The sequence below is a fragment of the Podarcis tiliguerta genome (assembly GCF_965153285.1).
Source record: "Podarcis tiliguerta genome assembly, chromosome: 9".
NCBI classification, from domain to species: domain Eukaryota; kingdom Metazoa; phylum Chordata; class Lepidosauria; order Squamata; family Lacertidae; genus Podarcis; species Podarcis tiliguerta.
This window is the reverse complement of record NC_139542.1, coordinates 35146179-35159551: the sequence shown is the minus strand read 5'-3', so window position 1 is coordinate 35159551 and position 13373 is coordinate 35146179. Positions and strand designations below refer to the sequence as shown.

The 13373-nt window shown below is 40.9% G+C and overlaps 1 protein-coding gene across 2 annotated transcripts in view; it reads left to right on the top strand.

Moving 5' to 3' along the window:
* Positions 1 to 4282, top strand: part of INPP4B (inositol polyphosphate-4-phosphatase type II B) — a gene marked incomplete at its 5' end in the record, with an annotated part of 264537 nt that extends 260255 nt beyond the window's left edge. The window contains 2 exons of one of the 2 annotated variants that reach the window (XM_083457114.1): positions 32 to 2196; positions 2465 to 4282. In XM_083457114.1, coding sequence (XP_083313240.1) covers positions 32 to 152 — 121 coding nt within the window. In that variant the 3' untranslated portion in view covers positions 153 to 2196; positions 2465 to 4282. Of the gene's footprint in view, positions 1 to 26; positions 2197 to 2464 lie in introns of both variants that reach the window. The other variant, XM_083457109.1, reaches the window with a different exon arrangement.
* Between the last annotated feature and the right edge of the window lie 9091 nt (positions 4283 to 13373).

The following is a 13373-nucleotide window of genomic DNA, read 5'->3' as shown; positions in this document are numbered from 1 at the left end:
GTCTTTTTTCCCTCCCTTTTCACCAGAGAAGGATGCCGCATAGAGAATGTACTGAAGAATATCAAATGCAGAAAGTATGCTTTCAACATGATACAGCTGATGGCTTTCCCAAAGTACTACCGACCACCAGAGGGAACATATGGAAAAGCTGACACCTAAGCTTTAGACACAACACAAAAAAAGGCTGTGTGTGCAGGATCACACACCTGTGCTCATTAGTTAACACAAAATTGCTTTGTGCGTCTCACAGATTGGGCATACATGACAGGAAAAATACCTAGGTTCTCCCCCAACTGTACTGTCAATCAAAAGGAAACATCGATAAAATATGGTAGATTGAGTGTTCTGGCAACCAGCTGTTTGTTAAATAAAAGCCTAATAATAATAATAATAATAATAATAATAATTGTATTTCATAAGCCCACCAGAATTAAAGGTTTGGTCACTAGTCAGATAGAAGGCCAAATGTTGAGTCAGTAGGGGTCACTCTGAGCCTGGACTTGAAAGTAAATCCCACTTCTATACAAAGCAACATTAAATTGCCTAAGATACTGTCTACTGGGTTAAGGGCAAAGCTAAGGTGCTGCTCAGCTGTGGTGCATAAGACCCATGATACGTTTAGAAAAGGAATGTTAATATTGGTGACCTTGCATTAGTAAATATTTGCTGCATTTCTGGATAAACTTTGCAGTTCCAGCTACATGCATTGTTAATGCAACAACAAAAAACTAAGTTCACACACTGGTCTAAGCCTTGGGCTTTAAGCCATGTAATGTATTACAGTTGCCTTGAAATCAGGATATGGGGTTTTACCTGCCATTCTCAGTGGTGTTAAGCGACAACCTGTGTAAGTAATTATGAAACAAGGATGGCCACTGGAGTCTGTCCATAGCTGTCAACCTTACCTTTTTTTGCGGGAAATTCCCTTATTCCAGCGCCGTTTCCCGCTGCTTGTCCCCAGGACAGGTGAGGCTGCTGATCCCTTATTTTCAAATCTGAAAGTTGACAGCTATGAGTCTGTCCTCTGTGCACTCTGAAAGTACCAAGAGGGAAAGGAAATTCAACTAGTGGTTATAATAAATGCTTGTATGTAAATGACAGTGATAATAATTTATTAAAATTGTAACTTGCAGAATCAAAACAATCAGGGTAAAGAACCTGTAACCTATTGCTGTACAGTTAAAGCTATATAAAAGGCTAAGGCCAAAGAACAACTTTTCAATCTGAAATGTATCACTTGTGAATGTTAATATGAAACCTAAAGGAGAGTGCCATTTTCAAATCAAATGTAAATACTACCCCAGTATAAGTTTTACATTTGAATGGAAAGGGCTGGGAATTGGGGGGGGGGGGGAGTAAATAGATAAGAACAATTTAAGAAAATTAAGATATGTTGCTATAATGATGATCAGTGAGTTTAAGCAGATTGTACTACTGCATTAAATCTCTGCATTTGAAACAATGAGGTCTCATTGTTTGTACATTTCCACTGTTCTACTGGCAAATAAGAGCAATGACAGCCTGGGCAGGAAGATAAGTTTTAAACAGCTGAAAGTACTAGAAAACTTCAGCAAAATGGATTGGATCCAGACTTAAATTAGATGTGTGTAACTTAAGTCCTGCTAGTTAAGTCCCGCTAAACTCATTCCCATTGATTTTAATAGCTCTAAGCATGGCTAAATCATTATCCAACCCAATCCTTACCACAGTCAAAACTTTGCAAAGGCACAAATATTGTTGTGAAAAGTGGTAGAGTATCAACACACAAGCAATAAACTTTTCATTTCAGTGGGGTATAAATCTGTGTTTGTATTTTCACTATAAAACAGCTGCATATTGAAAGGTGCACTGCTGAATCCGTATTGTCATAAATAAATTTGTATAATGCTTTCAGAAATGTTTGCTCTGTGAAAACTGCTTTGAGAATTTGAGAATATGGGTTCTCAGAAGCAGTATCTCTAGCAATGCTGTATTAAAATGCCATCTGGCATCCCACTTTTGTTAATATTTATGTGATCAGTCCCACTGAATTTAATATGTTTCAAACCATTTGCTTACTTAAAATAATCATGAATTAATTAGGAGTGAAGAGAATTCCTTGGCAATACAGTATCTTATTGTGCATGTTGATGCCATGTAGCAAAGAAACAAACCAAAATATAAAGAATAACTAAATGTGAACATTAAAAAAATACCGTATTTTTTGCTCTATAAGACTCACTTTTTCCATCCTAAAAAGTAAGGGGAAATGTGTGTGCGTCTTATGGAGCAAATGCAGGCTGCGCAGCTACCCCAGAAGCCAGAACAGCAAGAGGGATCGCTGCTTTCGCTGCGCAGCGATCCCTCTTGCTGTTCTGGCTTCTGAGATTCAGAATATTTTTTTTCTTGTTTTCCTCCTCCAAAAACTAGTTGCGTCTTATGGTCTGGTGCGTCTTATAGAGCGAAAAATACGGTAATAATACAGTATGTCAGTAAGCATCTGAGAATGTATTCATATTACCTACTGAAAATTTAGATGAAGGAAAAAATGTACCATGGCTGAATTTTGTTGTAAGATGTAAATTATTCTAAAGCAACAGCAACGCATACTTTAATCAGAAACAGAACGTTCTGGCTGAAGTCCACAAAGGATTAAGTCCAAGAAACCTTTTTCTTTTTTGGCGTGAGAAATTTTAATGGCCAGAAGTGTAATCCCCCAAGGAAGGTCACCACAGTTGAAGTGAGTGGGAGCTAGTAAAGAATGCTATTTTCCATTTATTCCAGTTTCCTCCCAGATCTTTAGTACTGATGAGGGCAGGTGGAGGCTAAAACAGCATATCTCTCTTGTGACAACTGCTTTTGGTGTAACACCTAAACCATGTTGCTGCTATAAGTAAATCAAAGTCTGGACTGATTATTTTTAGAAGTTTCATCACTGAAGTTTCAGGTATCTTTCAAAAGAAAGGTAGCAGGTTGGCAGTTTGCCTCTGGAAAAGTATAATACTTCAGGGACTTATTCTTTAATGCTAAGTTTTATAGAAAAATAGGAGAAATTCTGTGAACAGCAGGAAAAATCATGAATGCAGAAAAGTGCCAAATATAGTGCAATTTAACTTATGCTCCAGAACACAATGCTACTGAGTTAGCATATACAACTGGCTGACATTTTTAAATTATTTAATACTATATAGAGTTTTCTGCATGCTTAAGACCACTGGTTTCTGGAGTGCTTTACAGCTCTAATGAATGTGTGTTTACAGCACTTCCAGTGCCATTAGACTTTGCTTGACCCTTATGTATTATTTCTTTGGCTATTTTTTTAAAACCCACATTATTCATCCTAGTGTGCATTTCCAGTTGCCCAAACAATATTTTTAATATTTTAGCATACTTTAAAAGGGAAGAATGGCACATATCCATAGGTCAGCGGTTGTAGGAAAACAGTGTGCTGTCTTGAGACTATTTTTAAAGCAATGAGTTTTTTTTCTCTGTCTTTTCCCTCTGTGTTTCTTTAATCTCATGACATATGAGCCACCTTTCATTCTATGCTACCAAAGTCTCAAAGAACCATGATCCGTTGTTCTCTGCATACAAATGTAGAATGCAGTTTTGTAAGCTGCCTTGTCCTGAAAGGTGCAGGAGATTATATGTGTGATTATGCTGTAATGTTCTGAATAAAATGGAGGCCACCATGAATGATCTATTGCAGGCTTAGGCAACTTTTGGCCCTCCAGATGTTTTGGACTACAATTCCCATCATCCCTGACCACTGGTCCTGTTAGCTAGGGATCATGGGAGTTGTAGGCCAAAACATCTGGAGGGCCAAAGGTTGCCTAGGCCTGATCTATTGCATCCAAGAAAAGTTTGTTCACAGGTCGCCACAGGTCACTGCAATTCCATGTCCCCCAAAAGTCAATGATTTGTGTTTCCTCAAACATCACTCCTGCATAAACCCCATTCATTTGAATGAAGATTGTGCAAAAGCAGTAATCATTTGCATTACCTTTAAAGCATTTGTTTCTACTGCAAAACATTTTGGATAAAGTCCACAGGTTTTAACTAGGTCTTGGAGCACAGGCCCAAAGTATATTTGATAGCATTGCCTCTTCTTCAACTGACTTGGGCAGCAGTCTTTTTTTGTTTTTTGCTTTTATGCATGCATGTACTGTACTTTTGTTTTTATCATTTTGGTTATTGGTTTAAGAACTGCAGGTATTGTTATGTGTAAGTCATATCCATTGTATATTTTGTGTGTGTGTTGTGCATGTATTTTTATTTAAATAAATTTGTCTTATTTTTCATACAGTTGACTTTCTGTGTTTGAATTGTTTCCATCATCATAAAACATGCAGCATGAAAGGATCAGATCCTGAGAAGTGCTATAAATATCTTCTGCCACTTGAAGTGACTTTGTTGGACAGTTAAGAAAAGCCCTTTGAAAACTGACTTGGCTTAAGGTTCCCAGCTTATGATCCATATACATATACTGTATATATTAGAACAGGGCTAATAAATTGGTAGCTTTTGTGGAGTTATATGTTTGTGTTACAGTAAACATTATTTTTCAATATGGATCAGGTAAAGTCAATATTGCTTTGTTAGAATGAATTCACAAATAAATACATTGCACACTTTGATAAATTAAGTCAAGTGATAAATTTGCATGTCTGGAACAGCTATTACTGGTGAAAGACAACAGAGTTTTCACATTGTCTCATATAATCTCTTTCAGCAGAAGGCACTCACATTTTCAACATGAAATGCATCAAGCATAATTATATATCTGAGTGACTAAAATGAACTTTTATTTTGTCATATTTAATTTTCATTAAATATATAACTTTAAAAGATAAGTCAGTGGATACAAATACTATTAAACGCATTTCAATGTGTTTTGTTTGATAGTTGGCATTGGTCTGTCTCGATAAGGTACCTTAGCACCTCCCCCTAGAACCTCATACACCCCAATGTCTAAATAAATTTAAAAAATTAAAAATATTGCCTAGGAACACCTTAGAGACCCACTAAGTTTGTTCCGAGTACAGTGGTACCTCGGGTTACATACGCTTCAGATTACATATGCTTCAGGTTACAGACTCCGCTAACCCAGAAATAGTACCTCAGGTTAAGAACTTTGCTTCAGGATGAGAACAGAAATTGTGCAGCGGCGGTGCAGCAGCAGCAGGAGGCCTCATTAACTAAAGTGGTGCTTCGGGTTAAGAACAGTTTCAGGTTAAGAACAGACCTCCGGAACGAATTAAGTACGTAACCAGAGGTACCACTGTATAAGCTTTCATGTGCATGCACACTTCTTCAGATACCCAGAACAAACTTAGTTGGTCTCTAAGGTGCTACTGGACAATTTTTTTAATTTATTTTGACTATGTCAGACCAACACAGCTACCTACCTCAACCCCAATGTCTGATAGTATAAAACATGTGTTGCTGTGATTCAAAAGCGTCTGCAAAATCTCTTCAGTCTTACCACTGTCTTGTACTTTTGCCAGACCTTATTTCATTGCCTAAAGGAACATAAGTTACATCATGGATTAAAGAAACCAACTATTTATATAATGTAGGCACTTGAACCAAATGTCCATGTAGGTTTGGCTAATATATGGTGGTGGCAGCGGTGCATGTAGATGATGCATTTTAGACCCTGGTCTTATGGGGTGGCAGGGCTTCTGGAGATGGTCATGTGTTAGTACGTCTGTCCTGCTTACTGCTGCAGTTGGGGGCCCTCCTGTTCATTCTGCTGAGTAGGATTCTGGACTTCAACCCCAAATCCTGCCCTGATCACACTACTGTGGGTAATAAGCAGGTAAAGTATAACATAGGAGAAACTGCCCCTTCTCATTTGCACTGTGCTGCTACATTTCTCCATATATATATATATATAGAGAGAGAGAGCTTGAGGAAAAGAAGCCCGACTGAGTCAATTCAAAGGAAGTGATCATAATGCACTATAAATTTCAAATATATATTTAAGGCTACAATCCTAAAGGGCAGCACCCAAAGCCCTACTGGGCTGTTACCAGCAGAGAAATAGAAGCTGAGTGTTGGTGTGCTGATGACACTTCGCCCCACGACTCCCAAATAATTTAAAAAGAACTACCGTATTTTTCGCTCCATAAGACACACTTTTTCTTCCTAAAAAGTAAGGGGAAATGTCTGTGTGTCTTGTGGAGTGAATGCATGGTCCCTGGAGCTGAATTGCCCATGGGCAAAAAGCAGATCATGTTTTGTTTTGTTTTTGAAAGAGGGAAGTGGGTGTTGAAACAAAGCCGCTGATCGGCAAGCGATCGGGGAGCGAGATAAGGGACGCTAGCAATAAAGGAGGCCGCCTGGGGGGGGGGGAGGTAAAGACAGCAAACTTGCAAGGAGAGGAGACAGGAAGACTAAAGCAATGAGGAGAGAAATTAAAAGAAAAGGAGGAGCTGTTCCAGCTAAGGAAAAGACACTAAGGCAAACAAGAAGGGAGGGAGTATTAAAAGAATGCAGCTGATTGGTAAGCAATTGGGGAAAGAGACAAGGGACGCAATAAAGGAGGCTGCCTGGGAGGGGGGAGGTAAAAGCCCATGGATCCTCAGGGTTTTTACATTGGGTCACCTCAAATTCACCATCAGATCACATAACATGTCCATGGCTATAGCCTGCACCAAAAAAATCATGCACCCACTGTTGCCTGGGGCCGCAATGGCACAAAAACGGGGTTACAAAGCACAGGTCCACATGGAGTCTCAGGATTTTTGCATTGGGCTACCCCAAACTCATGGTCAAATCACATGTCTGCGGCCACACCATGAACCACAAAAATCATACATCCACTGTTTCGTTCAGAATATATATATATTTGTTTTCCTCCTCTAAAAACTATGGTCAGGTGTGTCTTATGGAGCAAAAAATACGGTATTTAATAGTTGTTAAACTATTGCAGCAATTTCTTGAGAATGCACACTACTTGCCCCAGAAACATTCAAGGTATTCTCTTCTTCCGTGAGAAACAATAATATCTAATATTTTAGCTAAGTGGAAATTACAGACCTTTTGTGAAGCTTAACTACAGCTGCTGCAGTGATGTAGAAAAAATAAAAATAAAATGTCAGAAATAAGGGCTGGTAAAAACAACAACAACATTGAAGAACCCATTTATATTTATAGATTCGGGAGTATGTTAATGGACACCAGCAGGGAGGATGTGAATTCCAATGCATTTTTTTAAAAAAAAAATCCAACCCAACAGGGAAGCATCCTATGTATGCAATGCAGCTCTCTTCTGAATTAAACTTAAGTCAAGTCAATTTTTATAGGCATGAAGGCCACAGTCATGGCACTTAATTCTCTCTGATCTTCAGACTGTTGAATTTTCCTTCCTGCTGTGCTCTCCTGCAGTTTATTTTTAACAGTTAATTTGTTCGGACATCATTAAAAAGAAAATCCTCTGGCTTCTAGTGGTAATAAGGCACCAAGTTGCCTGTCAAGCTCTTGTAAAAAGCAAGCTCTAGAAAACAACAAGAAGTTTCAGAGATAATGGAATGCTGACCTGTGCTGACAACTGGGAAGTATGAAAAGAGCCACACACCTGGAACTGGCTTCCTTATGCAGCCAGCTCTGCAAAACACTTCAACTGTATACTGCTTTACCAAAAGTGCCTCTAAATTGTTATGGCTGTACTAGGCGCCTGCTCAAAACCTGGACAAGACCTAGAACAGTGGTTCTCAAAGGGTGTGACAGGAGAGGGTGGCAAGTGGGGCAGGAAGATTCAACAACAATCAAAGAAACATTTAAACAGTATAGTATAGTATAGTATAGTATAGTATAGTATAGTATAGTATAGTATATAAAAATTATAATAAAAACTATATACAACCAGAAACAGTATCCTCTCTTCAATAGCACTGGCTACTCTTTTACAGCTCTCCATGACATATTGTTCCAAACAGGAATTTTCAGCTCTTGACAAAAATGAAATATCTGAAGAGAGGAAGGCTTCTTTGTGTTTGATGAGATGAAAGTTTGTTTGCCTCAAATTAGACTTAATATAAATGAGATTACCTGGCAAAAGCAAGCTCACACCTCTCACTGAGTTTGTATACAGTGGTACCTCAGGTTACATACGCTTCAGGTTACGGACTCCACTAACCCAGAAATAGTGCTTCAGGTTAAGAACTTTGCTTCAGGATGAGAACAGAAATCATGCTCCGGAGGCGCAGCAGCAGCAGGAGGCCCCATTAGCTAAAGTGGTGCTTCAGATTAAGGTTAAGAACAGACCTCTGGAACGAATTAAGTACTTAACCCGAGGTACCACTATACAAGGTTCACATGTAAAAGGCTCATATATACAGTGGTACCTCGGGTTAAGTACTTAATTCGTTCTGGAGGTCCATTCTTAACCTGAAACTGTTCTTAACCTAAGGTACTACTTCAGCTCGGGGGACGCGGGTAGCGCTGTGGGTAAAACCTCAGTGCCTAGGACTTGCTGATTGCATGGTCGGCGGTTCAAATCCCCGCAGTGGGGTGAGCTCCCATCATTCAGTCCCAGCTCCTGCCCACCTAGCAGTTCGAAAGCACCCTTAAGTGCAAGTAGATAAATAGGTACCGCTTTATAGCGGGAAGGTAAACGGTGTTTCCGTGTGCTGCGCTGGCTCGCCAGATGCAGCTTTGTCACGCTGGCCATGTGACCCGGAAGTGTCTGCGGACAGCACTGGCTCCTGGCCTCTAGAGTGAGATGAGCGCACAACCCTAGAGTCTGTCAAGACTGGCCCGTACGGGCAGGGGTACCTTTACCTTTACCACTTCAGCTAATGGGGCCTCCCGCTGCCGCCGTGCCACCACCACACGATTTCTGTTCTCATCCTGAAGCAAAGTTCTTAACCCGAGGTAATATTTCTGGGTTAGCAGAGTCTGTAACCTGAAGTGTCTGTAACCTGAGGTACCACTGTATGTTGGGAAAGATTCATGTTCTTATGTAGCTGCATTGTTTTATATGGTCTGGATGCCCCATGATCATATTATTAAGTAGATGTGCTCTATGTTATAAAATCAAGCACTGCTAGTTGTTGTTTCTTTTTGTTTCCCAATGTATTACTTATCAATAAAGAATTTGGTCTGTTTGGCTTCCATCCCCGCTAGCTTCCTCAGATGCCAACTTATTTTATTAACTAGCATCCTTAAAGTTACACAAAAAGCAAATATAGCTTTGTTGTCCCATTAAAAAAATGCCAACAATCTGTATGTGGGCAATATCTTTTCTGGCCAACCAAAATATCACAGAAGCAGCATGCATGCTTTCAAGTTCTCCATAGCTCTTCATCAAGCTAGATCATAAAAATGTGAGAGGTGTGTGCTTGGGCGATCTGTGTCTACATCTGGTAAAAATCTTAAGATAGGAGTGTGGGAAGTAGGAGGCATTCAAATGAGGCTCTTTTTAGGTGCTCTGCAGGTGTCAAGCAGCCCTGCAGCCTCCTGGAAGGTGGAAACACACCATGACAGAGTCTCCATCTCTGGAAATAAAACCAGCAGCTGGTACTCAGTTCTGTCTCCATCCTTTGATGAAAGACACATGTTCCTTGGTTACTGGAAGATGCTGCTTAATGAATATGGATTTTTAATTTGAGGTAATGAGCTGGATGAATTGCTGTTGACAATTCTTTAAATGCTTTTCCCCCCACAAGGATCAAATATTCAGAAAAGAAATATATTTTGAAAATACGGCTGAAACTTTTATAGTGCAATCACATTCATATTTACTCACAGGGAAGTCCTACTGATTTCAATGGGACTTCCTCCCAAGAAAGTGTGCACAGGACTGCAACTTTAGCTGATAAATTGTTTTAACACATTTTGATGACCTACCATATTTTGATGACTGGGTGGCCAGTTTGTAATACAAATAGTCCTAAAACTGCAATTGCCAATCTTCTGCCTTTCTTTAAAGCGGGAGTCAGCAACCTTTTTCAGCTGTGGGCTGGGTTACCATCCCTCAGCCTTTGTGGGGGGCCAGACTATATTGGGGAGGGGGAATGAATGGATTCCTACGCCCCACAAATAACCCAGAAATGCATTTTAAATAAAAAGACACATTCTACTCATGTAAAAACATGCTGATTTCCGGACTGTCCGTGGGCCGGATTGAGAAAGCAGTTGGGCTGCATCCAGCCCCTGGGCCTTAGATTGCCTACCCCTGCTTTAAAGAGTCCCTCTCTTGTGTGAAAAAGGAAGAATACCATTCTCCCTCCCCCACATGTTAGGCATAAAGAAGCATAATTACTGGGAGGTGATATTCCTGGAGATACATCTAAGAAGGGAGGGACTGACTTTGCATTCTGTATTACCAGATGCACTGGAAGGAAAGCTGAACAGGGACCACAACAGCAGAGAAAGAGTTAAAGTCCCCTAAATACATCACACCAGTCTCCCAGTTTGGACTGGGTGCCCTGTGCCTACTATTTCCTCAGGAAAAAATAATGCACTTGCTAATTGTGTGAATGGTGTCATGTTGAATTGTGCTGCTAACTATGGTTAGAACTGGTTTTGTTCCTTCCCGTTCCAGCGTCAGGGGTGGGGGCTGGCATAATAGACTACAGTATAATGTAAACATAACTTTTATATGCACTGCAAAAGCAAAAGCAAAAGTGACACACTTTACGGCAGTATTTGCTTTATTGTGGAGGTCTGGAACTAAACCCACAATATCTCTGAGGTATGCCTGTATCTATACATGGCTCTGCATGCTTGGATAGGTGGTTTCATCTTAAGTGGCAATGGGACAGGTTATTTTTCTCACCCTGCAAAAGGTCCTCAAAAGAAATTGGCAGGAGGGAAATAAGGTGGTGCTTTTAAACTTGTGGTATATTGCATTGCATTTTATCAGCTGTGCACTTGCATTGAACTTTGAGAATTAGTATCTTGTTCCAGTTTCTTGGCTACCCCTCTGCATGGCAGAATGAGATCTTTGTGGCTGAATGCTGGTACATCATTGAATTTATGATGGTATTGACTATGACAAACAGCTTTAGAGAGCAAAGAAAACTGAAAATATACTTAATATATATTACCACTTACTCTAGCTCCAGCACACTCCCACTGCTAGTGTTAAAGCCAGGGAGGCTTGCTGGCGCCTTCATTCCACCTCTTTAGGCACCAGGTGAAAATGTTTCTCTATAATCAAGCCTTTGGCTGATTAAACAATCTATGGCCTTTCAAGTGTGTTTGTGGGTTGGGGAGGTAATGATTTGCTTTTGTGTTTTTGTTGTGTGTTTTGTGTTCATATTTTGTATTTTTATGTTGTGAATTGCACCGTGATCTGTGGATGAAGGGCAGTATACAAATTTAATAAATAATAATAAAATAAAGTCAAATACATATGGCATTAGCCACAATCAATTGGTATCCTGTAGAAATACGCCTGTTTGACAGACTTCTAAAACCTACTTCTATTTGATTAAAAAATGGAAGTCACAATTAAGTTGAGGTTTGTACAGTTCAGACGAGCAAGTACAGGGGACACCTTCAGTGAATTGGAACTTGGCGCAAGGGATACAAGTTAGGTAATGGGCATTGAGTGAGGACATCCCTGCTCCCTCTCTGGTCTGCATAGCAACACAAGAATGAGACACAGTGGGGCAAAATAACTTCAATGTATTTCAAGCATCTATTGTGTACACTTAGTTCATACTAGAAGAGAAAATAATCTGCACCACATTGCTGCATTGATTCAATGACATTTACTTTGTATGTTTTGACAAGTAATGTTGATTCATCACTGCTTTAATTGAGTGCACTACAAAAGTAAAATTTTGGCTTTCAATGTCAACAATTTATTCTCTGCATTATCCCACTTTATCACAACTGTCAACGTTCAGACTGATCCCGGTTAGCATAACTACTCCATGAATGCATGACATGCTTTCTAAACGTCTAACTGTGCAATGCAAACCCCAGATCTGCCAGGGTTCCAGTTTTGGTTCCAGCACATCTAGGCCTGTCTTGGCTCAGCTTGGTCTACACAGATTCAAATGTCCCCCTCCCACTCCACTGGTGTAACTTCAGCCAACATAAACTTCTTAAAAGGGGGTTTGGCAGGCTGTGGCAGCGGCAGGAATGCAGAAGGAGAGACATGCCAATTCCAAACCTCCTTAAGCTCATTCACATAGCTTGGAAACTTGGCAAAAGTTATGCAGGCAAAAATAGTGGTGAAAATCAGAGTTCCTCCCAGAAATCAATGTGATGAAAATTCAAGGCCCAAGTCTACCTGCTGGACACACCCTCACTGGTCAGAAAGAGCACTCTGGTTATAGAACAACTCCCAGCCAATCAGCGGAAAACACCACCAAGCTATAAGCTGAGCACTATCCAGCCTCCTTTCACATCTTGCTTCTTGTGGTGTGGCATGCTGCCATATGAGCGTTGGGGTGGGGTGGGGGCTCAAAGCAGCTGGGTGAAGGGCACTAGAGAAACACTCCACTTTGAACAAAATGAGGAACAAACAATGTCTTCATGCCAACACTTCTCCCACAAGCTTTGCTCTCTAGCAGAAACTCTGGAGAACCTCAGCAGCCAACACCCATGAGGAACATCTGGAAACACAAGGTTGGTCTGGGAGCAGAGGAGGACTCCCCAGGAGGAACCCCATTCCCAGCCCCAGACAAACCGGACTGGCAGCAATGGCAAACAGACTGTCCACTCCATGGAAGTGTCATCCCCAGCTCTCTACACAGCCCTCCATGCCAAGGGCCACACTCAAACCCTGAGTCTGAGTATGTGAACATGCTGTTGCCACAATGACATCCCACGTACCAGCCCCCACAACTGTTTGCTGTGGGCTTCCCTTGCAGGTGAGCAGGCACCATGGCTTGCTAGGCCCAGGGCTGCTCCTGCAACCACCTATCCTCAATTATTACTGCACTTTCATGTTACCTTGCGGAAGCACAGCTACAGTAGTCCAAGCAGAAGTTACAAAAACAAGCACCCCAGAGGAGGGACCAAGATCCAACAAGAGGCACACAGACAGACACATTCAGCAAGCTAAGCAGGATTTAACCCCACTTGTCAGATCTTAAGTGGCACTTAAATCCTGCTGTGTGGGCTGGATACTAGGAACAGGCACCTGCAGCCAATGCAGTCTTGACATTGGCTGAACTGATACTGATCGCAAGTGATGTCGGCTGATTGGCAGGTAGGTGTGATTTATAGGAAATGACTTTGAGGACCAAGACTGGTCTGCGGGCTAGAGATTTCCCACTCCTGGATTATGCCATCTCTCATTTATGCACCACCTGCTGAAGACACCCACCACTTGGGGTTGTTTTGCATAACTTATGCCATAGGAGAACTCACGCTTGTGCATTAGAAGATGGTGACCATCAGGGTGGACCTTGGAAATATGCCGCCCT